Source organism: Hoplias malabaricus, chromosome 10 (assembly GCF_029633855.1).
Source record: "Hoplias malabaricus isolate fHopMal1 chromosome 10, fHopMal1.hap1, whole genome shotgun sequence".
Classification (NCBI taxonomy): Eukaryota; Metazoa; Chordata; class Actinopteri; order Characiformes; family Erythrinidae; genus Hoplias; species Hoplias malabaricus.
In genome coordinates this window covers 30,672,346-30,699,811 of record NC_089809.1, presented here as the reverse complement: position 1 = coordinate 30,699,811, position 27,466 = coordinate 30,672,346, and the positions used below count along the sequence as shown (strand labels likewise).

The following is a 27,466-nucleotide window of genomic DNA, read 5'->3' as shown; positions in this document are numbered from 1 at the left end:
CAGGCCCTAATAGCTTTGAAGAGGTTGTTCCCCTCGAATCCTGAAAACACCTGTGAAACTGTTTCATTTGCAGAGTGGCATTTCAACATTAATTCCTCATTTTGATAAATTCTCAAGCCCTGACGGTGTCCAAGTACAGAGGAACCATAGCCCTGAACCTGAGTAAGACATTTCTACTAGGAAATCCCTCCAATGGAATACAAAAAGCAGTTCTGGCTTAGGTTTGTTTTCACCTGAAGCAGCCATTTGTCTTGGCATGTGCCCAACCTTTAACCACTGTGTATGTTTCTATGGTCTCAGAGGGCTTGTGCATTCACCACAACCACTTAATGTGGTGGGGAGCTGAAGATCTCTATAACAATCTTGAAATTGTGAAACCACACCATTTCCTTGTGCTATGGTTAAAACAAGAAAAGCACATTTTTCTTAAGTAGGTGCCATCCAATGCCATCAATAGAGAGCAACAAATCAATGGCCAAATTTAGCAAGAAGCTTCTCGATTTGAATAAGCTTAGATTTGCTAAACTCGTTTTTGTTAGAGGCGCTTATTGGATTGAACTATCCCCCGTATGGTAAAACACTAGAGGCTACGGAGCTGGAGATGGCTTAGACAAGAATCTGTAGGGTGGTGCTCTGATCCCAGGCTCAGCTTCACTTTCCTGCACAGTGGTGGAGCTGAAGGGTCCAGCACATTCCTTGTACCTCATTTAAGAGAACAGGATGGAGCAGGATTAAGAGGCATGTTTGAAGTGAGTTGTTACACAACAAAAAGACAATGAAATTTAGCTCCAGTGCCTTTTTGGGTTAGGAACCTTGCTTCAGTACTGGCTTGGACATTTGTATTAGACGTGAAGAAATCATTTACTATTTTTGAGGCATTTACAGCATGGAATATAAAAGTGCGTCAGTGTTATGCAGTACAGGAAATATGTGGTGGAGATCACCTGCTACTTACTGGAAGTAAGTGGTAGCAAGGTTCACTTGTTATCAGTATATTGCTGAAGAATGTTTAAAAAAAAAAGAACCACAGCCACATAACTTCATTAGCACAACATTTTACATGACTACAAATTAGCTATAAATGGAACAGCAGGGGTGAGTGAATTTTGTTATACTAAAGCTACAAGCTAAGTTTAATGAAAATAAGACTTTCTGGAAGAATCTGACTGATAAAGTTCTGGCACTTTGTGAACATATTGGAGTTATGTAATATGGCATAGTTTACCAGAAAATGATTCAGCAATTTCAGGAACAGCGAGTTTTCCTTGCATTAAATTTGTAGCATTCAGGATATTCGGGATAAAAAAACAAACAAATATTAAATTGTAATTTAAATGGTAATATACACTGAACAATCACTGGATTAGAAACTTGTATCTATACTCATTGTCCATTTTATCTTCTTCTCCCCATTTCACCCTGGTCCCCAATGGCCAGGTTGTGTGTTAGTGTGTGATGAGTTGGTACACATGGATCAGACACAGTAGGGCTGTTTGAGATTTTTAAAATGGTGTCCATTTACTATCCACTATGTTATTCACATCTACCACATTGTTCCGCTTGTAGCTCATCTGTTGCTGAACAGTTTGTGTTGGTTGTCTTCTTGTCCTTCATCAGTGACATAGGACACTACCCAGAGGATGCTGTTGGTTGAATATTTTTGGTTGGTGGAATATTCTCAGTCCAGCAATGACAATGAGGTCTTTAAAACTCTAGCAGCACTGCTGTGTCTGATCTACAAGTACCAGTACAACACACACTAACACATCATCAACACGTCAGTGTCACTGCAGCTTGTATCAGTTTCCCAAATCATCACCTGCACTGTGGTGGTCTTGTAATGTTATATGAGGCAAATTATTAAAGACATGCCGTACAAATCAGGGGATAGCAATCGTATTTTGAGGGCCCTGTGCTGAATTTTTATGAACTCACATCTGCCCCAATTTGTTATATAGAGCAATTAGCTGTTCCCTAGAAAAATAAATTTCGTCTTTACCCAAACAATTATAATTAATCTCTATCATCAGGAAATACATTTCCACTGAGAATTCTCTTCAAGTTGGGGAACAGTTAAAAATCACTCAAGTCCAGGATGTAGGGTGGAGGACTATGGTCATACACAGAGCAATGAGTAGTTTTTGTCAGCAAACTTGTGTTGCTCATAATGGTCGTTTTCATAGCAATTGCAACAATAAATAATGATTGACCCTCAGAAAGTGTCTCTTTCTAAAAGCATAACAAAATTACCCGATTAGATCATATTGATACTGAGAACATGCTGAACACACTTAATATAATATAAAACCACAACATAAAACAAAATAATATAAGAATGGAAAAATAATATAAGAATGGAACAGTTTGTTACATTGTAAATAGTTTGGTCACATTCCCACACAGCAATTAAGCTTAGACTTGGACTACTAAGGAATTTGAATGGAGATTTTTCATTGAATGAAAAATAGGGTCTCTGACTAGGGTTAATCGTGGTCTGGGCCCTACAAGAACAAATGGCAATAAACAATAAATAAAAATAGCTAAATCCAAGCCATGTCAGATTAATACAAATCATATGAAACTTACTAAATTGATTCTGATCAGGGGTGAAATGTGCTATAACAATGAAAACTTCTGAAAGTACTAATAGTAAACATGCTGGAATCCATTTCCCAGCCTGCACCTTGCCTCTTATTGACCAAACAGTTACGTTCACCCATCCATGTCACCAAAATACTAATGGTGTGAAGCTGTTTGCATAATCCTTGTGCTTGGTTGGCTGTTTATTTGGATATCAGGTTTATGATCATTAAAATATTTTTCCCTGGTCATTCAATATAAAAAAAACAGAATAAACAATCATTACACAAAATGAATTAGAATTTCACGTAAAGAAACTTGTAAAGTGAGAGGGGTATGGAGCTGGAAAGTTACAGGAAGACTGCTAAAGTAATTGATCACACTGTAATTAAAATTCACAGTAAATTCACTATGTAAATTCCGTGAATCAAATATGTTTGGTCTGCTCCTTGAGCTACCCTGATGCTGTTTAAAATGTCCTATGCCTAACCCACAATGAAATTTTAACCACTCGATTATGCAGAAACCTGGATCATTCAGGTAAATTCCACTCAAACTCTCCGCTGTTTGATTGAATCTGATTCAGTCCTGTTGCATGGTTTCGAAAATAACGTCAAGAGTGTTGACAGTTGTTTGGTGATGTCATCAGATGTTACCCAGGTCAAGTGCAGTGTCCAATACTTAAGAGGATTCAGGATTCATTGAGCATTGTGGGCATAACATCTCATTCTATTAGCCATTGCTTTTGGATAATGATTATAAAATAAACCTGTGGGTGCAATTAACACCTGTTTCTTTAGTGGATTCTCTTGAATAAGCTGAATTCAATTATAGGAAGTGTTTAGAAACGTTTTGACTCATATATGTTAAAACAAATAAAGTTGATTTATATAATATATATGTTTTCTTAAAGTAATATACTGTATATCAAAAAGAAAATAGGATTTTAAGATAAGTCTATCTTGTTACTGCTCTAATGTTTAGGAATATCTCTTTTCATGTGTGAAAAGCCTTCCCAGCATGCTGAACTTGACCTGGTTCAGAATATGTATGTGCATACAGCAGTGTATATATGGCCCAGCAGCATATGTGTGAGGATCAGGGTGGAGCTGGAGCCCGGAGCTGTGAGTGTGTGTGTGTGTGTGTGTGTGTTAGGTTGCTGAGCGTGACTGTACAGCAGGGAGAGAGGCCCCTACGAGGTGGATCCCAGTGAGGTCCCGAGGAGTCATTTCACATGTCGTCCGTGATACAGCGCTCGGTGCTGCGTTTGTGTTGGGCTGATTCTCCTCGCTCTTCTCACCCCTCCTGTCTCGCCTCTGCTGCACTGGAAGTGCAGGAGTTTTGACAGCTGTGTTTGGGTCGCTCTGATGGCGGTCTGGAGGAAAAGGGTGTGTGCCTTGTCTATGATTGTGTGTGTGTGTGTTTGTGTGTGTGTGCGTGCACAGGAAAGTCAGGTGTATGTGTGTCTTGTCTGCATGTTCACTTCTGTTACAAAATCAGCAGGTACTTTGTTAACAGATAAAGCAAGTGAAATCTTATATTTCTTACGTGACTGCCTTATTTGGTTACATAACCTTTTCTGGCACTATATTGAACCCTTTTGCTTAAACTCTATACATTCGGAAAATATGCCATAAAGGGATCTTTGGAGTAATTCCATAAAATAACAACTAGCCACACGTCCAAGCCAAGAGGCATTTAGAAGTCTTCATGTTTTAGAGTGTCATTATGAGAGTGAGAAACTGAAGTGTTTAGAGTTCAGGAGGTGAAAGAGGAGCAGTATATTAAGGAAAGGAGTGTGTGTGTGTGTGTGTGTGTGTGTGTGTGTGTGTGTATGTATGTGCGTGCGCGAATGAGTGATTGTATCTTTAAGTATATATGTGTCTTGGGGGGTAACTGTACTGTGTATTGCCTTGATTAGTGCTGCTGTAGCTTGGGGAATAACAAAGGAATGTAGTGTGGGGGGGCGGTGAACCAGCAGCTCAACCCCGCAGGGTCGCAGAGCACAACCAGGCCGGCCACATGAGTCTCAGCTGACCCCACCACTAACCACCAGGAACAGAGGCTACAGGTCTCAGCCATTCTCACCACAGTGTCCGTTGGCCTGCAGGAGAAAACACACTGTGAAAAAGGTACAGAGCACAGGTGGGTAGTCTAAACCTATACTCCAGTGTTGTTTTAATGTAAAATAACTGCTTTAATAAAACTGTCTTTAAACAGCTCAGATATAAGTGCAAATAAAATATCAACTCACATAAACACAATGTCTGTTAGCGCAGAAACTGACCATTTATTTGGTAAGCCCTGTTTATCTGTGAAAGCAATGTAATTATTACCAGAGTATCTCAGTGATTACTGTGTATAGTAGACAAAAAAGAAAAAGTTCATACTTCTGTTTCAGACTCTAGAGCCTTTTGTAAAACAACCAGTAAAATAACTTCTGGTTGTATTAGTTTATAATCAACATGTGAGTGAATATTTATCATATCATATGGCAAAGAATCAAGGCCCTGAAGAGGCATTTAGCGACGTAATATAGAGCAAATATATGTCATTACCCCAGATCCCCACATAAAATTAAAAAAACTTTAAAATTACAAACAATCAAATGCAGTACACATTCTTTCACTAGCATCTATTCACAGCTAAAATGACTGTGGCACTGTCATCAGGAGATCACAAGTTTATTCCAAGATAGCATAAATGTGGTTTGCTCTCTCTCCGTGGGTAGAATCACCCTCTTCCTCAATCATTTGGGATTCCATCATCATAAGTGACAGTTCGCTAACGTAGCAGAAGGTACAAACGTATCAAATACATGTAACGTATCCAGTAAATGTAACTACTTATTACTCTGGCCATGAAGTGTTTTTTAATCTGTTTTATACTGAGAATTCAAGCTCACCTTGTGGCAGCCAGATGTCAGGTTAGTAGAGGAAGCAAAGGGCTAATAAAGCAGCTTGTGGCCAGGTCAACAGAATTGATTTGAGTTGGACTTACGCAAACGCAATAATTGCTCTTCTGTGCGTTTTATGCAATATATCATTTACTTTGTTGATTTATAATTTTCCATGGCTGAAAAAAAGCTCTCTAACAGCTGTGGAGTGGTGTGTATTAATTAGGCCCAAAGAGTTCACGGAAGAGCAAGGTGAATCACTTTTACCGTACGCCAGACATAACAAATGAGCCGTGTTCCTGCTGTGTTACGGTAATGACAACACACGTGTTCTGATATCAGACTCAACACACAGAGCTAATGATTTCGCACCAAGCAGTAAAACACTCATGCCTCCATAGGTGCTTTATTGCAAGGCACCTTTACTGCAGGTTACCAGCTAAACATAACAGTCTTATCAGCTGGGAAGTGATATATGGTGCAAATCAGGACACTATCCAGCCCCTTAACCTCTTAAGTGAGTGCGTCACCTCCTCTGAGAATACTCTCAGAAAAAAAGATATGTGCAGGTACAAACAATGTAAAGGTACTCTCAAGACCTTTTCAATTACTGGTGTTTTAAAGTAGAAACCTGGAATAAATACAGTGTGTATGGCATCAGTGCAGCGTACTGTAATTGCAGCTACACCATGTTTATAAAGTAGAGCTGGCAAAGTAAAATGACCTTAAGTCCACAATCCAAATCTTTTATTATTGCTTTCTGGTTAACCTGGCAATGCAGAGTCTTCCCATAAGGAGTGGATATTGTGTTGGAGGCAGTCCTCTTCTGATGGGAAGGACAGAAAATGCCCTTTTTCCTGGGTACTGTTTGTGTTTCTTTTTTTCCTGCCGTTTTCCAGGATGGTCATAACTCGAGTTGGTTTTACTCGCTTGTGTCAGAATCAGGAAGCAGTTCTTGGGTCTTCCCCCTTAGTTTAACTAAGAAGCTCATTAAAACACAGGACATCCTGTGGACTTTTAATGACACAGCACACATTGTAATCAAATGAGTCAAATAAGCATTCCTAGTCATGCCATCAAACATGCACGTGGAACTGGTGTTTTTATTTTTCATTTTTATCATCCACACAGTCACTGTATGGTGAATGGGTTTCTGTGCATAAATGCAATGGTTCAAACATACTTCACTCATCCTGAGTCTTCAAGAGACCGGTCATAAGCAGCACCAGATCCTCCTCTAATATTATTATTATTATTATTATTATTATTATTATTATTATTATTACTTATTTAACCTTTATTTAACCTGGCAAATCATTAAGAACAGCTTCTTATTTACAATGGCAGCCTTGCACTGAAAACATTCATTCTAACACTTCAGTGTTCTCACGCCACCAGGTGGTAGACTCTTGCTAAAACAGATGACTGTGTACCATAACTACACTACACTGTATATTTTCATTTTTGTTCACCAAGATAGAAACTTTTTTATTATTTAAAAAATTATTTAAAAACTGAAAACGTTGACAACTACCAGAAAAACTGATTAAGACATTATAATCTTTATTTGTAAGTTATTACAGTTTATAAAATAACCACATAAAAGTGATTCCAACTTTTTGAACACAAGTGTACAGTGCATAAAAAATCTGGTTATTCAAAATTTGAATATATGTATTTAGTTTCAGTGTATGTTTTGTTTTATTGCTGCAGTCCTATAAAAGCTATTCAGGCTGAAATTTTAAAGCACGCAGGTTATGATTTACAGTCATAATAAGTCGGTGTAAGATGATACAGTATCTCTCTTTTTTTGCATCATCTTTTTTATCTGTCCAAAACCTTTAGCTTCACATACAACATGTCTGCAGTAAATCTCCATCAGCAAATCGGTACAAGATGAAATATCCAGTGTGCAGTTGGTGATTTCCTTCATTTCCCCTGGTGTTCTCATCACACAGTTAATTTTTCTTAACTGTCAGATCAAAACACTATCTTTCATTTTTTAGGTTTTGTTTGAAACTCCCAGCTGTCCTTCACCGTTGAGAGAACCCTGGCAAATTGACCAACAGAAACAGTGTAGAATGAAATTAAGAAAAATATATGTTTTGGTAGATATGGCAACTGTTGTTATCTTAACTTGAAGAATGGCTCTACATCATTTTTTCTTCTTTTCGCCCTTCTATCTTTATTCTTTCATTTCCAGTGGGAACTGGGAGCATGCATGTCCAAAGGGAAATGTGTTTTTATAGTTATAGTTATAGTTACGACTAAAAGCTATGTGAAATTACAGAAGAAATTTGTTACATCTAAAATTAAGAACATAGTATTTCATACTTTTGTTCAGCAATATACATAAGTCTGCAAGTGAAATGTTAGTTGCCATATTACTAATGTGCTGATTCATGTGCTGTGTATGGTTCATTTTGGCCTGCAAGACTTGCATAACACCTGGTTCCATACCAGCTTTTGGCCACAGCAGTTGCTGTGATACACAGGTCATGCACTTTCTTTCCCCCCTGCTGTGCCCTTTAGACATGATTAACTAATTCTGCTTTTTTTTCCCACTCTACTTTGCAGCACCCCCCCCCCCCCCCCACAAACCCCCACTCTCTCTCTCTCTCTCTTTCTCTCTCCACCATCACTTGTCAAGGTGCCTAAGTGGAACCAAGAGGAACCAAGAAGAATACTTCATTGTAAAAGAGACACTTTTGGTTCCATAAAGACAGTTTCAGTGGGTGGTTCTTATAAGAAGAACCTCTCAAATATCTGTACTATACACACACTTAAAAATGATGGTTCTACAAGGGTTCATTATTAAAGAAAACGGTTCTATATAGAACCCTGAACACGTGTAGAACCTTTTTCAGGGTTAAATGTTTTGTTGCATCATGAAAGGATTCCTTAGATTGATGGAGAATGTGCTATAGATGGTTCTATATCGCACCTTTTAGAAAAGAGTTCTATATGGCACCAAAAATGGTTCCTCTATTTTTACAAGCTTGATATCATAACAATAGAGGAACCATTTTTGGTGCCATAATAGAACTGCTGTCTAAAGGGAGCTATATAGAACAATCTATAGCACATTCTCCATCGTTCTGAAGAACACTTTATGATGCAAAGAACCTTTTCCTTTACTAAAGAACGGTTGCAGAACCATCATGTTTAAGTGTGTAGTTTTTCCTAGAACTAAGCCAAGGACCATTAAAAAAGACTTATTTTTATGAGTGGTGTCCATCCATGTCTGTAGAGGCCGGTGGTGGGCGCACAAAGTTTTGTGGACCATTTAGTGTCTAGTGTGAATTGCTGTGAATAAACTTCTGGGTTGTTTTGTGCCTCTGCTGATGAGCAGTGGGCTGCACAGGCTGCTGACCAGGGGGGTTGTGATCAGGGCTGTAAATTCAGGTGGGGAGGGCGAGATCCTGTAAGACGAAACCTCTCCTTCTGCCAGTATCAGCACACAACTCCACTGAGACAAGAGAGAAGAAGCAGGCAGTAAATCCATTGGAGTTCACTGATAGCGCTGTTTGCACAGCCACCGCCGCTTCCTTTGATCAAATCGTCGGGGGAGCAGGGGGTCGTGTGTCGCTGCCAAAGGTCAGCTATATATTACACTCCTAAAAGTGATTACTGAAATTCTTAACTGAAACCATTCTGCTGCCAGGGTGTGCCAGAAGCCCCTGCGGCGGTGTCTGGACCGGCTCGGGGGGCCTCTCTGCAGCCCCCATGCGCCGCACAAAAATCCTCTCTGCTTGTGTTTTCTATCATCGGAGGCGGGCCCGAAAAAGGCCCACATGGAAACATGTGCTATCCGATTGCAGCATCGGTGGGCCAAACGCTGTGAGTGTCTGCAGCTCAGGAAATATAAATGTGCGCCACACTTCAAAGGGAGGAACTGCAAATTAAAGCAGGCCGAAGAACAAGACAGTAAGTGCCTTAGCATCAGCAGCAGCATAAACAATGTCTGCCTTGTGTTTCTGTCTTGTGTTGAGCAGGCCTCGCCATCAGATCAATAACTCGGGATTTCCCATAGGGGGTTATACCGAGGCGTACCAGTATGGGATTTATACAGGCATATGGTATTGAGAATAACAAGGAATAACATGAGTGACATTATATTCCATAAAACTGTTTCCCTGTTACCACACAGGGATAAACAGGAGGACCCTTTTTGAGTAATTTTGGGAGAAGAAAACAAATATACATTTATATTTTTGTGCTTTTTAGAGCAATTTAAAGTTTGACCCTGTTGCAGAAGGGAATGTAGTAGTAATTAGGAGTCTTGCCCAAGTACTCATGAATAAAGATGGGGATAGAGGGAAATTATATTCTCTGAATCATTTCAGTCTCTGTTTGGGAAACCAGATTATACACTGTTGTCTGGCACTATATTGTAGGTAATGCATTTAAAACTCTGCTCAGCTGAAGTACGTAGTACCTCTAGTTAAGTTGTGATGGCATGCATGCCACCTGAGCAGATTGTACTGACTGTAGCACACTCAGCATCCATAAAGCTGTGGAAAGTCAAACTCGTTTATGGAGAGACTGAAAGCTATTAGTGATAAGAGGACGGTGCAGGTCAGAAGGTGATGGAGTGCTGAGCCTAGCCTTTAGGTGTGGAAATCCCAGCCCGAGTTACACAAACCCTCCAACTTCATTTGTTTCAGCACAAGTGGTTCCCATAAACATAAATCAGGACTTCCACAGCATCCCCTTCCATAGCAGACTTAAGATGCCGCCATTTTGGGCTGTAGAAGAGGAATGTGAAGTCATGCTCAATGAAACTTAATACACATTTGCTGATCATTACCTAAGATTGCCTTGTGTTAACTTTGGCAGACCTCCGCTTGGCTCTTAAATTAAAAGGGATGATGTATTTCCTCTTATTTGTTATTTGCAATGAGCTACTGAGAGAGTGAGAGAATGTGTGTGTGTATGTGTGTGTGTGTGAGAGAGAGAGATATGCTGGTGCATGCCAGAAATAACAGTGAACCGTGCTCCAGAGTCTCATTATCCAGTGGAAAAGGTTCCCAGGAGTAACAACAGGGTGTAAATATATATTTAAAACTTCTCAAACCTGAAGACATTTTGTGCCAAATTTACCTCCTCTATGACACACAAACACACTCATAGAGTGAGACTATAAACTACAGGCTCAGAACCTCACTGCACATCCTGTAAAAAGTCAGCTGTTGTAAGTCAAATTAATTAATGGAGCACTCAATACAAAATGAAAAAGACTTTCACATTTTAGGCAGTGCACAATTCAGTTCTCCATGTGGTAGTTAAATGTCCATGTAAAAACCATTGGATTACGTGCAGAGTTGTGGCTAAATGTTAATTTGTTGCATAAAAAATGTTAAGGTCATATATTACAGAATATAGTAAATACACTACAGGTGCCTCATTGTAGATATTCACTTTTATAATGCGTGAATTCTGTTATAAAACAGAGTGACACTTATTGTGAACATAACAGAAAATCATTGTTGTACAGTTGCACATGAGTTTAATGTCACCATGCTCTTTGTGAAATGTAAATGTGCAAATATTTGTCACAAAATGTGTCTTTCGTATTTAACCCATCTGTGGTAGTGAACACACACACACAATAGGACACTAGGGACTGTGAACACACACCCAGAGCGGTGGGCACCATCCCCCGTGCCCACTGAGCAGTTGTGGGTTCGGTGCCATGCTCAAGGGTACCTCAGCCATTGATTGAGGGAGAAGGTCCTGTGACTTTCCCGGTCATGTGAGTCTAACCAACAACCTTTCAGTCCTAAGCCAACCATCTCTAACCATTAGGCCACAGCTGCTCCTTTGCTAATTGATGACTAGAGGGGTAGCATTGCACTGTGGAGCAAGGCAACTGGGTTCTCAGTATTAACTTTGTGCCATTTGTAATGAACTCATTAATGGTTTTATTATAAGTGCCATTACATCTTTGCAAAACATTCATTCATTCATTATCTGTAACCGCTTATCCAATTCAGAGTCGCGGAGGGTCCAGAGCCTACCTGGAATCATTGGGCGCAAGGCGGGAATACACCCTGGAGGGGGCGCCAGTCCTTCACAGGGCAACACACAGTTTTGAGTCACCAATCCACCTGCAACATGTGTTTTTGGACTGTGGGAGGAAACCAGAGCACCCGGAGGAAACCCACGCGGACACAGGGAGAACACACCAACTCCTCACAGACAGTCACCCGGAGTGGGAATCGAACCCACAACCTCCAGGCCCTTGGAGCTGTGTGACTGCGACACTACCTGCTGCACCACCGTGCCGCCCTCTTTGCAAAACATCTGCAGTAATTTTTTTCAGAATAAACAATCTAAATATGAAAACTACCTGAAATGCTGGATGTATCACTGATTCATGCCTTATTTAGAGAAATACAGAATAGAGAAAATTTAATAGAGAAACAAGGAGTAAAACAGGTTTGGTTTGTAACTTCTCAGTCTCCAGTCATTGCACATATTTGTTTTAGTTGCTTAATGTAATGAATGCTTGATCAGTTTAACTGGGTGTAGGATGGTAAATGTAAACACTAGGTTTGTAAATAATCTGTCACACTTTGGGGAAAAAAAATACAACACACACACACACACACACACACATATATATGTTTGGATTTAGAAGAATGTAACTTCAGTTCAGAACTGAGGCACATTTTTATTTTATTTTACATTTATTAATTAATAAAGGAGCTGAGACATATTTATACTTCAGTAAGCTGTGAACAATTTTTTAAAAAGTCTTGTGGAAAGGGAAAAAAAATGTTTGTATCTGATAACTTATTTCATTTTGTGTGTGTGTGTGTGTGTGTGTGTGTGTATGGGTTTCGGATTTCTCCACTCTTTTATTTTCAGTGCAGTGTGGTAATCTACCACCAGATGGCAGTGTTTATTTTTCTACAGAAAAAATATGTAGAGTTGGATGCGTTTACACAACAAAGAAAAACCCACTGGGTTCAGACTGTTCCCGTGTTTTATAGCTTCATTAAATTGTACTCTCTACCTGGAGGTTTTCTATAGAGTTGTTAAAATATATACACTCACTTTAGACATTAGAACAATAACAGTAGTGAGCTTATGCGCGACTATGACAAGCACACGACAGAAATAAACAAAGGAGATAAATAAAAACGTCAGGAATAAAAGTTCACGCAGAGATATAAACACATCTGCGCCGCTCAGTCTGTCTTTCGTTCCATCTCAGTTTTAATACCTTGATATTCACCTATTTATTAAGGGATGTCTTATATTTAGAATACATATATTTTGGGTTGGTCTCACATCAAATTTGCACTTAAATTGAATGTGTATAGACCTAAAGGAGATGTCAGGATTTCTCAGTTAGCCTGACAACTTAAGCCTCGTGTTAATATGTGTCCAACGGGAGAAGAGCCGATGGGACATTTCTATTTAACAGTCCTTGACACTGGATTTAAGTTATTTAACTGACACATCAATCCTGAGGGGTGCGCCCAAAAAGAAGCATTTCTCAGTTAGCCAGTTAACTTAAACTCAAAGTTTAGAATGTCCTTCAGCAACTGAGATGGCTGTTGCTCCTTATTTCGTCTGTATGTGATGTCACAAATAAAAAAAATAAATAAATAAAACAAAAAAGTCTTCTCCGAGCTGCTTCGTGGCGCATTAAGGGTTAAGCCTTGCCTTGTTACATAACATACCTCGGTCATATTTACCTCAGAGCCGCGCTGCAGAGAGAGAGAGAGAGAGAGAGACAGTCTTCCTCCTCCTCGGGATATGAGCACAACGCACTGACCGTATGTAAGGGACACTTCAGCACAGGGTCAGACAAAAAGAGCTGGACGCTGCTGCTGCTGCTGTGTAATCTGACCGAGAAAAACACTGCGCATCTTCCCCTCAGAGACCCGTCCATCTCTCACAGCTCTCAGGCAAGTGTTTTTATTGACTGCGTCACAACATTTCCCGTTGTTTCTAGTCAGGAGTGAGCGAGAAATGCCAGAGTATTTCTAATTCAAATGTAAGAATTATAATGATAAACTTCGGAGCTTAAAACCGAGTGTAAACATGAATATGACGCATGATAAATATCGACGTTCGCCTATTCCTTCAGATATTCACAATATGGTATGGGGTGGTATAATACAGTACATGTTTTTAAGCTGTTGGTAAAGAGTTACATATTCTTAGGTGGGGCAGGTTGATACGCAGTTACCCAGCTTCAGCACCAGAAGCCTTGGACAGCTCTCTCTCTCTATCTCTCTCTCTCTCACTCTCTCTGAGTACACACTGTACACTTCTGTATCACGACAGAGTACAGGTCATACTGCCAGATAACTATTTTCAGAGGTAATCACTGCCATATTAAATGCTACAATATTCTCAGTGTTTTCACAGTATCAGCAAAGGTGTCAGCCCCTTTAAGAAAACAAATATATTGAGATGGCATGTTTTTCACATGCTCTTCTGTGTGTCCTGTATGGTCTGTACAAAGGGCTGAGTTCATTTTGGCCTGACGTGTCTTTGGTAAGGTTGAATCAGAGAGAGGTGTCTGTCCAGACTGTCGTTGTCTGCAGGGTATTCTAAGAACCAGGCGACACGCTGATCTTCCCTGTCCTTAGCTAGTGCTTGTTGACTTGTTTACAAAAGTTTGTAAAAAATGAATAGGGAAAATAAAGGAAATCATTGTTCAAAATTAAAGTGAAACATTTAACAAACAAGCAGATGAGCTACTTACTGATTAAAATATAAAAACATGCATAATATCTGATTAGCAGTTTATAAGAATTTCACAAAACGACAAGTTGGCAAGTCTGTCAAAGCTGGACCAGATGTTTCTTTGAGAACTGGTTTGTATTTAGCCCTAATAGCACTACTGCAGTGAGATATCGATGTAAGATGATTTGGATCAAAAAATCCACTCCGACTCAATCCAAACATACTGAATGGTGCGCCATCACGTCAGAGAACAGTTTCACTTCTCCACAGCACAGAGCATCCCAGTAAACAAGGAACGTCCCTGGACTTTCAAAATAGGTCTAAAAGTAGTCTGTCTGTCAAGGACATATTTTAAACGTCAATGGACGTCCAAAGTCCATCTTAATAAGTTAGTTAAGTGGTGACCAATTAATAACGTCAACGGACATCCAAAATACGTCTAATAGTCGTGTTTTCATTGTCTGTGTTTGGACGTCTTTTCAACTTTCATTTTCAACCTTAAGAGAACGTTGATAATACGTCAGTCATTACGTTATTTCAACGTTGAATCAACAGCTAATTGTTTACTGGGATGGTATTTAGCACAGTGACTGTGCACGTTGTCCCATTCAATTTAATATATTTCTGTGGAGATTGTACAAGCTGTAAATGCACAACTGAACATCTGTGTCCATGATGTGCACACCTTAAGGTTGATGAATTCATTCAGATTGTGATGTGGATGTGAACATACATTTGGACATAGTGTAGATGAGGTTATGGTGGAAAATTAAAATGTATTCCTGTTTCTTTGTTTAAAAAAAGACCTTCATACAATTAGACGCATTACATAAGCAGCCATGAGTCAGACAAATGAGGTCTCTTACTTCTGACCATGTCGTGAATATTGTTCAGTACAAATTGGTTGTACTATTGAAAATGATCATCCATAGAAACAACATCTATCCAACAATGAATATTCAGTAAAAAGGATGTAAGTATATTGTTGATATCATGTATTTGTGTGTTTTATTTATACACATGTTTGACTTTGGTGTATTCCCAAGTCTTTAATCCATGGCACATGACCAATTCCAGATAAAATAAGATCTAAAAATACATTCTCTGATGGACTCTGCATCCCCAGCATTTTTAAGACTCTGGAGAAAGCAGTCTGTTCCTCTCTTCATTGATAAGTCTGTTGCTAGGGCACTGAGCTCTGTGCTTCAGCAGAATGGATCGCACAAGTGGAATAAACATCAAGAATGACAGCATTTTGAAGCTGTGTCAGGAAGGGGAAAAAAGATAGATTTGGATTCATATCAGGAATAGAGGTTTGTGTTGGTTTCCTTAGAAAAAAGCATACTTAACTCTTACTCTTAAGCAGTGCCACTGAGGAACCACATTTTAAATAGCCATTTTTTGTAATTAAGACATTCAAACCCTAATATTTATATGTGTGCATTTGTTTATGAGAGTAATCCCAAACCCTGGCTGTAGGCTGAAATGTTTTTAATCTGGGCTGGGCTTCCCAAAAGCATCCTAGAACAAAGAAGATTGTTAAGTGGTAGAGTGAGCATCACACTGAACACTCTCTCCCTGGATATACAGAGCCAGGATATGACTCAGACTTATTGAATCATTAAATGTAGAATCAGTGATGTATACATAAAGCAATATGTCATGCACATATAAGCTGAGCCTTTGTTTTACATTCTCACGGATAATCATTTTAAAAATGACTGAAGACGTATCAACAGAGGGTTCTGTGGAAATAGCTCATATTAGAGGTGGCCTTAGACAGACACCCTGTGTATATGCACATCATTGTTGTCAGTAGAAGATAGTGGAGAAGAACAAAATGAATTCAGAAAGTGAATATCTTCATTCATTCATCCATTCATTATCTGTAAGCGCTTATCCAATTCAGGGTCGCAGTGGGTCCAGAGCCTACCTGGAATCATTGGGCGCAAGGCGGGAATACACCCTGGAGGGGGCGCCAGTCCTTCACAGGGCAACACAGACACACACACATTCACTCACACACTCACACTTACAGACACTTTTGAGTCGCCAATCCACCTACCAACGTGTGTCTTTGGACTGTGGGAGGAAACCGGAGCACCCGGAGGAAACCCACGCGGACACGGGGAGAACACACCACACTCCTCACAGACAGTCACCCGGAGCAGGAATCGAACCCACAACCCCCAGTGAGTGTGTGTGTTGCCCTGTGAAGGACTGGCGCCCCCTCCAGGGTGTATTCCCGCTTTGTGCCCAATGATTCCAGGTAGGCTCCGGACCCACCGTGACCCTGAACTGGATAAGCGATTACAGATAATGAATGAATGAATGACCATTTAGATTATCAGTTGGTAAAAAAGGTTAAAAAAACTCTTGTGATTGGTCAGTATCAAGCTGATGATATGTTTCTAAGTGAGAGAAATCCCCATGGAATGTGAGCTTTCCATATGTTTCGTAATGAACATATGGACCTAAAAGGAAAGCATGTAAGGCTCAGTGATGTGATAAATCTGGACATTTCGAGGTTGGTTACATCATTCGCCATAAAGTAAGCACACTCACCTTTTACATAAGCACCCCCTTAAGCCACTGTAGAGCTACTGAGAATCAAGATAACCACAGCCCTGCAGGGTTGGGGAACTGAGTTATGTCATCAGATGCTGTCATATGTTCTAGAGATGCTAAATTATTGAGCACTGGTTTATAAATGAAACAACAGTGCACACATCAGTGCAAGCGAGCAGCATGATTCTGCACCTATATCATGTTATGAGTCAAGTATTCTGCATTCACCAATGAGCAGTGGAAATGAGGTCATCCTGCAGTTGTCAAGTGGTCTGAAGTCATGAAGGCTCAGACATAGCACAGTGACGGCTCTTGAGAAACCTGAGTGATGTCATCATCAAAGGTAAAATCAAAGAAAAAGCTGTACGCTCTCTTCTTTAATGAGTCGGACATTCTCTCCAACAGGTATTCAACATATTTCCTATTTATACAATTCCTTCAGTTCTTTGGCTGCTAGTGTACTGGTGCTTTTTTATACTGCACTATAGAGTGCCACTGCCCTCCACATGGAAGAGTGGAAATCAGTTCTTTATCTTGACAGACCACACTATGTCAATAAGAGTCCTTGAGCAAGACTCATTTTCCTACCTCTATAAAATGATTAGGATTGTCACTGATTATGAAGTCACTCTTTGTAAGATTGTCTGCCATGTTCCATGAGAAATCTAAATTGGATTATCAAAACAAACAGGCAAAACAACTTAATATATAAAATAATACAACTGTACAATTGAAGGGGCGGCATGGTGGTGCAGCAGGTAGTCACACAGCTCCAGGGGCCTGGAGGTTGTGGGTTTGATTCCTGCTCCAGGTGACTGTCTGTGAGGAGTTGGTGTGTTCTTCCCGTGTCTTCGTGGGTTTCCTCCGAGTGCTCCGGTTTCCTCCCACAGTCCAAAAACACACGTTCGTAGGTGGATTGGTGACTCAAAAATGTGTGTGTGTGTGTGTGTCTGTGTTGCCCTGTGAAGGACTGGCGCCCCCTCCAGGGTGTATTCCCACCTGGCGCCCAATGATTCCAGGTAGGCTCTGGACCCACCGCGACCCTGAACTGGATAAGCGGTTACAGATAATGAATGAATGAACGTGCCACTCATCTTAAGATGGACTCTTTTCTCTCTGACAGATCTAAAAAGCCAGAAGCAGGATGGTACCATTCCAGGATTATGAGGTGCTTTCCAGTTTTAACCACAAATAATTAGTGTATAGACTTCATAGTTGTATGTCTTAGTAGCTTTTATGTTTATAACAATCATAAAAAGTCAGTATAGTATGAACAATGATAGGATTTATGGATATGATTATAATGGCAGAATTGGAACAGAAATAATAATAATATAAAAAAACACTGCAGAGTTCTCAGTAATTGATTTAGCCTCCATTACAGATAAAGAAGTCATCAGGGAAGGCAAACTCGCGCAGTCGCATTCCCCGCCTTGTCCTTCAGCCCTTCCGTCCGAAAGGACTGCCTATTTCTGAGCTGCCATTTTCCGAGGAGGAGAGCAAAGACTGTGACATCAGCACAGAGCACTCGAAGAGAACCATCAGTCCCAACAGCTTCTCATCAGGTATGCTGACTTGACTTGCTAGATGCAGTGCTGTATCACTCTTTCACTTCCACTTGTCTTGTTTTATGCGAGTGGTTACAGAGATTAAAATCAAGTCTGTCCTGTAAAATATATCTTGTAAACATTGCTGAAAATGACAGTACGTGTTAAGAACAACATCATGCTTTAGCCTTATTACAGTAACTGCAGTTGTTCATGTTCTCAGATGACACAGGATGCCCAAGCAGTCAGTGCGCGTCTCCAGCTAAGACCCCATCTGGCTCGGATACCAGCCCCCTGGGGTCACCTCAATCAGGAGAGCGAAAGGCCATGGTCAAGAGTGTTCGTGTCAGTCTGAAGCCTGAGTGGAGGGGTCCAGCACAGAAGCACAAGAGGGAGCAGCAACGCCCCTCTACGCTGCACAGAGGTGAGAGAAAAATAGATGGGATATATATGAAGACCTTGGGCAAGACCTAACACTACATTCACATACCTCTGAAAAATGCCTAAAAGCATTACTATTTGCTATTAAAAAAATGTAACAAAATTTCTTTATCAGTGAAAATTAGACTTTGAAACAAGCCACAACTTTCAAAATAAAAGATGTGGACAAACCCAAAATTTGTCAAGAATATTTGACAGGAATGACAACACATGGAGGTGTTTCTTCAAGCCAGTGAGAGTCAGTTTAAAGGAATCTAATTACCTTTTCATTTACACATTCTCATTTATCACCTGCAATTTGCACAGAAAATTTGATGCAGAAATAGACTAAATAAATAACATTTTTTTGTTTGTACCAGGATAAAACTTGCCCATTCTCCAAGCCATGGAGCAGCAAGGTGGGTATTCCAGAAAGAAGGATTTCTCAGTTTGCTGGTTAACTTAACCCCAAATTTCAGGACTGTCCAATAGGAATCTTCCTCAGGCTGGAATCTTTTTAAGTTATCTGGCTAAACTGAGAGATCCTGTTTTGTGGAATACCCCCACCAGGTGTTGCCTGATTGTGAGCTCTCAGAGAGGCTGTGTTGGGGTTGGGTTAGCCTACCTGGTGACAGATGGCCAATCAGTGTAATTGGAAATAGTTAACTTACCTCATTGGCTGAACGACTCCACCAACAGTCAAACTTTTTCACAACACTGAGGAACTGCTTGGTTTAGCAGTTGTTTGTTTTTGTTCTTTGTCACAAGTTTGAAGTGCACATGTTATTATGGTTTTGTCCAAAGGAAAGAGATGCTTCTCAGGTAGGAATATAAGCTTTTGTGAGAATTTTCTGATTAGTTTAAGAGCACATGTTTATTTGTTATAATCAGAATATAAGGTAAGTTTGTATAAAGTGTTTTTTTTTTTTTTGTTGTTTTCATTTTGTTCATTAAATTTAAATGTTTTTAGCAGGGAGCAGTATGGGCATGGAAGGCCAAATAGTACTCACATATATTGAAATACTACAATGGAGTGTTAGTCTGCACCTAGAAATAGACAAACAGCCTAAGTTGTACATCTCTACAATGCTCTGTATTATATGCTGCAGGCAGCGAGGCAGACTTCAGCTCCTCCAGCAGCACTGGAAGCTTCAAGACCCGTGAGACAACAGGCAACAACTCTACAGGCAAGAAGAGCTGCACTTCACGCAGGTAAACTAGCTGTTTTACCTTCAGATTATATATTACTTCCTAATTCAACATTTATATAGTTTTATCAGAATTTTTATTGCTGTAAAAGTTAAAAATAAAGGTATTTGGAGCAATCTTCTAGAATTTAATCAGAGACTGTTTTCTTGTTGTCCAGTCGCTTGCCCCAAATCAGAAGCCAGCCTGTATTTAAGCCTCCGGGAAGTCCCTCAGCCCCCCGTGATGCAGAATTATATGCCCCTTACAGGACACCCCCTAAAAGCACCTTTTCCTCAACTGTCTGCTGCAACTCTAGCCCCACTAGCAGGTAAGATTTAAGGTCCCCCTGAAGTTCTTCAGTATGGCATGATCAATTCTGCCATATCTATGTGAAGAGCTGAATTAGATCAGTCATGGTTGGTCTCTGCTAAGCTTTGAGGAGATTCAAGATTCTGTCCTTACTTGGCTACTGAGGCTTATTCAAAGCCTTTTTGTGGGTCATGAATATTTCATGTATTCAGTCTGAAAGCTCTCCTCGCTCTTGTTTCAGTTTTGCCATATTTTGGTGGAGGATTAGAATTGTAGCATTGTGCCAAGGCTGCATCGGTGTCAAAACCAGAGCTCATTTTCAAGGATGTACATGGATATGCAGAACAACTAATAAATGTTACTTCTTTGTCAACGACTCTGTTCTTAAGCATGCAAAATGTACATCTGCATTTTATCATTAATAGCTGTACATGCATTGTGTTGCTTAAAAAAGCCTGACTGCCTGCTGCATCCTCATTCACACTGCTCTATTTCAAGCAGAGATGCAAATCTGACTTCAAAGCCAAATCAGAAAGTCACAAGCTTCTCATGCTCCAGTCGCACCACTGCTGCCTGCTACACAAAGCTCCAATCTATATTTTAAAGCTGGTTCATACACTGCTTTTCCCTTTCTTTTCTTATTCAAAAAATGTTCTGGCATGTAGTTATTCTGATAACATGAGTAGAATGTCACAAGTGGCATAACTGCCCTGGATTGCCTTAAATTTAGATCCCAATATAGGAATAATTATTTCTAATATTCTCTTTGATTATGTTGCTGTTTTTTTTCCTTGAGATTATTGTTCAGTTATTGCTTTTTCATTTGTATATTATATGCCAGATGAGTCAAACCTGACAGATAATGCATTCTTTGCAGGAGACCCACTGCTGGACGCTATCATTCATGCGGTGACAATCATGGCATCAAGCCCCCCAACCCAGAGCAATACTTGACCCCTCTACAGCAGAAAGAGGTGACCATCAGGCACCTGAGGACCCAGCTTAGGGATTCTGAGCAAACAGTTCATGACCGGTAAGTATTGTTTATGCATTTCTTTCATACAAGCTCCAGCAATGAATTCGATTGAATAAAAGTGACTGTTTCCCAATTGAACAGGGACTCTGAGGTTCAGGAGTTGAAGTCTCAGTTGGGCCGGATGCGTGAGGATTGGATCGAAGAGGAGTGTCACCGTGTCGAGGCACAGTTGGCCCTCAAAGAGGCACGCAAAGAGATTAAGCAACTCCGGCAAGTAGTGGAGACCATGAAGAATAGTCTGATGGAGAAGGACAAGGGCATTCAGAAGTATTTTATTGATATAAACATCCAGAACAGAAAGCTTGAGTCCCTGCTACACAGCATGGAGCTTGCTCAAAGTGGTGCCAACCTAAATGATGAGCCAACTCTGGACTTCATCTGTGACTCTCCAGAAAGACCCCCTGTAAGGAAATTGGAGGATGACCAGCAGGCAGAAGATCAGGCCATGGAGAAAATGACAGACAGTGGGCTGATTGTTAATGAGACAGCCAACCAGATGGATATTGTGGAGAAGGTTCTGATGTCCACGGCTGTGGAGTCCAGCCAGGACTGCAGAGACAAGCTCCTGAACCAGCCACCAGGATTGTCCACTTTGCTTCAGAGTGCCTCAGAGGACATGGAGAAGAGCATGAAAGCTCAAATGTCCAGTGAGATGTCTGCTGAAAAGCAGCAAAGTTGTGAAGAAAAGGCAGTCCAGACTGATGACCTCTTTTACACACCTGATCTCCAGGCCCTGCTCCTGCAGCTCATTAAACTCCAAAACACCGGATTCTCAGGCATTATGACTCCCACATCCAACCTTCCCCAAAAGTTACCCAAAGCACAAGAAACTATCATTCTCCAAGAAGAGCAGTCAATCAAAAATGATGTGCTGCCACAAACTCAGGATGCAAACCTGGTAAAGATGTCTGACTACATTCCTGATGATCCTGCCCCAACCACAATGGTGATTTCACAAGATCCTGGTGGATCAACCCAAAGCTTAGAATCTGAGATGGATCCAGGGTTTATGGAAGAGCTGGACTTTGATGCAAAGCATACAAGCAATGTGAGTAAGGCTGTAGTGGGGAAAAGCCACTGGAGCAACAGCTTCCTGTTTGATCTGGTCGCAGTGGCAGCACCGGTTCTGCCTACAGTGGCCTGGCTTTACTCTCAGCATGGTGTCGTTGGCGGGGCACCGGTGTACAACATTGCAGCTTTGATCCGTGGCTGTTGCATTATGGGACTGCACTCTCTCCGCCATGTCACACATATGTAATGGTTTTCACCTGTCTGCACAGCTAACAAAAGCACTTAGACATCAATTTAGGTTTTTTTTCTTTTCTTTGTTTTTGTACGTTTTGTGTAGGGTTGTACTTTTTATTTATTTATTTATTTTAATTATTATTCTCATCTCCCACTTTGCACTGTGTAGTTGCCATGAATTCAGGCAAAAATGGTGAACTTGAGGGGATTTATGTTTGTCTTGTTTTTTTTTCCTCACAAGTTTGTACTGCTCTTTGCCATGACCTGATCATCTGGGTAGGTGGTCATGTTGCTGTGCTGTGCTTTACCAGATAGTCCGTTTCTTGCTTTTTGTAGAGTGAATGAGTGGAAATGGAGTTGACTGTCAGATATTGTAGTTCTTATTTTATTTATTATTGTAACTTTTTTGCATTTATGTTTGTTCCTGAAGAACTTAAACCTACAGCCAAAGCTTAGTCACTGTTTGTGTTCAGTGAAGATAATCTTCTCCTGAGTTGGTGTTCAACATGTCTGTTTGTGAACCTGGCTACTTCCTAAAGAGAGTCACTGCTACAGTACAATTGACACTTGTTATGTGCCTGAGCTACGTGCAATATTTGTTTGTATCAGATGTGCTAATATATTTATTATTAAAGCATGATAACCCCATTCATGTTTGGACTTGTTTCTATATTATACAGTAGGACCAATTAAATGTTTACAGAGAAGGTTATCGACCAATAACGGTAGCGCTACAGTCAGACCGTCCAATCAGAAGATTTTAGACTACTTCACCACGCCCCCTTCTCACTCAAGCGAACCAATCGGAGTAGTGGAGGGCGGGACTAGTTTGTGTACGAAACGCTTCTCGAAGTTCTGTGTAAACTCTACAAAATTAAACAAAATCCCGGACGTTTGTGAAATTCCGCCCGGACATTTTTTTAAGTCTAAAAAAGAGGACATGTCCGGGTAAAAGAGGACGTCTGGTCATACTAAATTTAAAACAATTATATCAAAGTCCTCCTGACGTTGCCTATACCTGTCCTCCTGTCCTAGCATTGTCCCCCGCACTGGGCAGGGTCCACTGTTCGACACATCACTCTTTAATGGCTCCGAGGGAAGGCGACTTCAGGTACGGTACAGCTCTGAATATTCAGTCGTTTTTTTGTGTTTCTTGTGAGCATTTCAGCCACTATCGACCACAAGTCCACTTTACCACTGGACTAACTCCTGTTCTTGTGTTTATATTTCGTTGACAACGCGCTAGCTTCAACATTCACACAGCGTAGCGTAAAGTCACCAATCAGAATTAGAGCAGAACATTAATCAATTTTCATTTGTTAATATGAATTAAAGAATCAGTGGTTTGTAAGCATGAAGTTTATCATTCTTATTCACAAAAAGTACATATTAAAAAAACGTATTAAACATTTATGTTTTATAAAAGGGCGGCACGGTGGCGCAGCAGGTAGTGTCGCAGTCACACAGCTCCAGGGGCCTGGAGGTTGTGGGTTCGATTCCAGCTCCGGGTGACTGTCTGTGAGGAGTTGGTGTGTTCTCCCCGTGTCCGCGTGGGTTTCCTCCGGGTGCTCCGGTTTCCTCCCACAGTCCAAAAAACACACATTGCAGGTGGATTGGTGACTCGAAAGTGTCCGTAGGTGTGAGTGAATGTGTGTGTGTCTGTGTTGCCCTGTGAAGGACTGGCGTCCCCTCCAGGGTGTATTCCCGCCTTGTGCCCGATGATTCCAGGTAGGCTCTGGACCCCCCGCGACCCTAAATTGGATAAGCGGTTACAGATAATGGATGGATGGATGTTTTATAAAAGCTAATCTGTGGCCCCTGGTTATTCGGGCCGCTGGGATGAAGCCCGTGGGTCGTACCTTTGAATAGCACCACAATAAGGGGCCTGATGACATTTGATAGTAAGTGACTGGGCAGGGTCAAATGGATTGGTAGTTTTCAATTCTACCCCTCTGCCCTTCCAATCTGACACCGAGCTGCTGATTGGTCAGTCTTTGCTCATCTTATTGAATAGTAGTATGAGAAATTCAGTGCCTGGCTTCCTCTCAGCTTCCACAGTTCTACTGTTCTACTGTACCGAGGCTGGTCTGAGGACAGGTTAGATACAGCAGGTAGGAAGTTTTTAAACACTGTGCCACTCACTGGCTGCTGTATTAAACACATTTACCTTGCTGGTCCATCATCGCTGACAAAAGTATTAAAATAAAAAAAAATAAATAATGGAATTCTTTTTAAAAGTTGCTGTATTTTTTATTAGTAGTGTGTAGTATATATATATATATATATATGTATGTATGTTGTATATATATAGGGGTTGGACAATAAAACTGAAACACCTGGTTTTAGACCACAATAATTTATTAGTATGATCATATATATACATCCGGGAGAGTTACGGTGTGGAGAAGCCCCAAAGAAGCGTACCACCCAGACTGTTGCATGTCCAGAGTGAAGCATGGGGGTGGATCAGTGATGGTTTGAGCTGCTATATCATGGCATTCCCTTGGCCCAATACTTGTGCTAGATGGGCACGTCACTGCCAAGGACTACCGAACCATTCTGGAGGACCATGTGCATCCAGTGGTTCAAACATTGTATCCTGAAGGCGGTGCCGTGTATCAGGACGACAATGCACCAATACACACAGCAAGACTGGTGAAGATTGGTTTGATGAACATGAAAGTGAAGTTGAACATCTCCCATGGCCTGCACAGTCACCAGATCTAAATATTATTGAGCCACTTTGGGGTGTTTTGGAAGAGCAAGTCAGGAAACGTTTTCCTCCACCAGCATCATGTAGTGACCTGGCCACTATCCTGCAAGAAGAAAGGCTTAAAATCCCTCTGACCACTGTGTAGGACTTGTATATGTCATTCCCAAGACGAATTGATGCTGTATTGGCCGCAAAAAAGGCCCTACACCATACTAATAAATTATTGTGGTCAGGTGTTTCAGTTTCATTGTCCAACCCCTGTGTGTATGTATATATATATATATATATATATATATATATATATATATATATATGAATGCTCATCTTACACAACAACCTTAAAAATTTAAAGGCTTTTAAAGAGAAGCAAGAGCTCCCATGGGCATAGCAGACAGCAGAGCTGCATTAGTGGGTCTTTATAGCCCTCCTGTTAACTTGTGTATGCACGCATAGAGGAAGCAGACGTTTTACGTAAGAAAGCATATGAGACTTTCATTGAGGGAGAACCGAAGCATGTAGTTTCATGAAGGTTGGACAGGATTACCCAACCCCTGTGATGGCTAAAAGTTTGTAGGTGCCAGCTCACCCGTTTATTTCTTTTTCTTTTTTTTTTTTAATCAAGAGTATTAACAGGAAATTGGTCCCATTTTTGCTGCAGGACCAGCATCCTGAGAAGATGTTGGAACATTTCTGTAAGGACTTAATGGCATGAAGCCATGAGAGCTTTAATGAGTTCCTGTGATGACGTTAGATGATTACTTCTGGTTCACAAAAGCCTGTCCTGCTCATCCCAAAATATGTGCCACAGTCCAGTCCTGCCCTTCTAGCCGACTCCAGGCATTAGGCAAAGAGACTCATAGGCTCATCTGGCTAATCTGGAGCACTCCGTTTTATCTGCAATGCTTTCCTGTGGTGATTGTTCAGGCTTACTGAGGATTATTTAGGTGTTTGAGCAGTTGAAAGCCTTGTGGAAATTATGAGCATCTTAAAGTAGTTGATTTCAGAACTTAGAAAATGTGTCTGTATAATTTGGGATATAGTAAGACAGCGATATACTGTATCATTTCTTCACAATTTTATATTTTACTGTGCCAGATGGGACTCAAATATTATGTAACCCAGACTCAGCACAGAAAATAAGTCACAGTAATAATTACTGCCGCCCTGGTCTGCGTCTGACGTGAGTCCAATCAGACTAATAGAGCCACAGACTGACCTCATACTTATTTCCCAAATCCCCAAAAAATCCCAAATTCTAGGAAATAAATCCAGCTGTGATTTGATCTGTACTGACTAATTTTAACTGTGCCTATTTACAAACCTGCCTTTTAATCCAACCTTGCTGAATTGTATGATAGATTTCAAAATTTCGTACAGAGCAGAGAACACTCCTCTTACAACATAAGCAATATTAATATGTTAATATGTCCCTGCTGAGGGCGGCATGGTGGTGCAGCAGGTAGTGTCGCAGTCACACAGCTCCAGGGACCTGGAAGTTCAAGTCCTGCTTCGGGTGACTGTCTGTGAGGAGTTTGGTGTGTTCTCCCTGTGTCTGCGTGGGTTTCTTCCGGGTGCTCCGGGTTCCTCTCACGGTACAAAAACACACATTGGTAGGTAGATTGGTGACTCTAAAAAGTGTCCCTAAGTGTGATTGAATGTGTGAGTGTTTGTTGCCATGTGAAGGGCTGGTGCTCCCTCCGGGATGTATTCCCACCTTGCGCCCAGTGATTCCGTGTAGGCTAAGGATAAGCGGTTACAGACAGTGAATGAATGTCTTTGCTGCTTTCATTAACTGAAGCATAATTCATCATATTTAAAAGACTCTTGTTAGCCCACAATCACCTAGCTCATTCATAGCCCAGAGACTCTTTCCAGTACTGTGTTTCACTGTGCCTTCTCTTCTTTCAACATCCACGGCTAAAGTGCCCTTTAGCAAACAGCAGACCCCCCATCTACACCCAGGGCAAAAAAATGGCTGCCTGCCATTCTGGGTGTGTGTTCATTGCCTCTAATCACTAGCGCTTGTGTTCACTTCCACAAGCAGCCAAAAAGGGCTTCATGGTTATATTTCAAATGTGCTGAGATGTAATGAACTGAAGTACAATTCATGTTTCAAATTTTAACACACCTACATCTTAAAGTGTGATCAGAACCAAATTTTTAAACACGATAAAAAAGGTAAACATAAAGCAGTGTTTTGACTGATTTTGCTTCATTGCTTTGTGGAGGACAGAGGGGAGTGTAATCCAAAGACT

At 40.7% G+C, this 27,466-nt stretch overlaps 1 protein-coding gene across 2 annotated transcripts; it reads left to right on the top strand.

Moving 5' to 3' along the window:
- The first annotated feature begins 13,209 nt into the window (after window positions 1–13,209).
- sybu (syntabulin (syntaxin-interacting)) lies at window positions 13,210–23,140 on the top strand. 2 transcript variants are annotated; one of them, XM_066683863.1, is made up of 8 exons: window positions 13,210–13,398; window positions 17,877–17,921; window positions 18,138–18,318; window positions 18,524–18,724; window positions 19,830–19,932; window positions 20,087–20,236; window positions 21,095–21,250; window positions 21,335–23,140. In XM_066683863.1, the coding sequence occupies exons 2-8, from the start codon at window positions 17,898–17,900 to the stop codon at window positions 22,509–22,511; spliced, it is 1,992 nt and encodes a 663-aa protein (XP_066539960.1). In that variant the 5' UTR covers window positions 13,210–13,398; window positions 17,877–17,897; the 3' UTR covers window positions 22,512–23,140. The 2 variants fall into 2 exon arrangements, with proteins under 2 accessions (XP_066539960.1, XP_066539961.1); XM_066683864.1 differs by lacking the exons at window positions 13,210–13,398; window positions 17,877–17,921; window positions 18,138–18,318; window positions 18,524–18,724 and adding an exon at window positions 19,348–19,542.
- The last annotated feature ends 4,326 nt before the right edge of the window (window positions 23,141–27,466 follow it).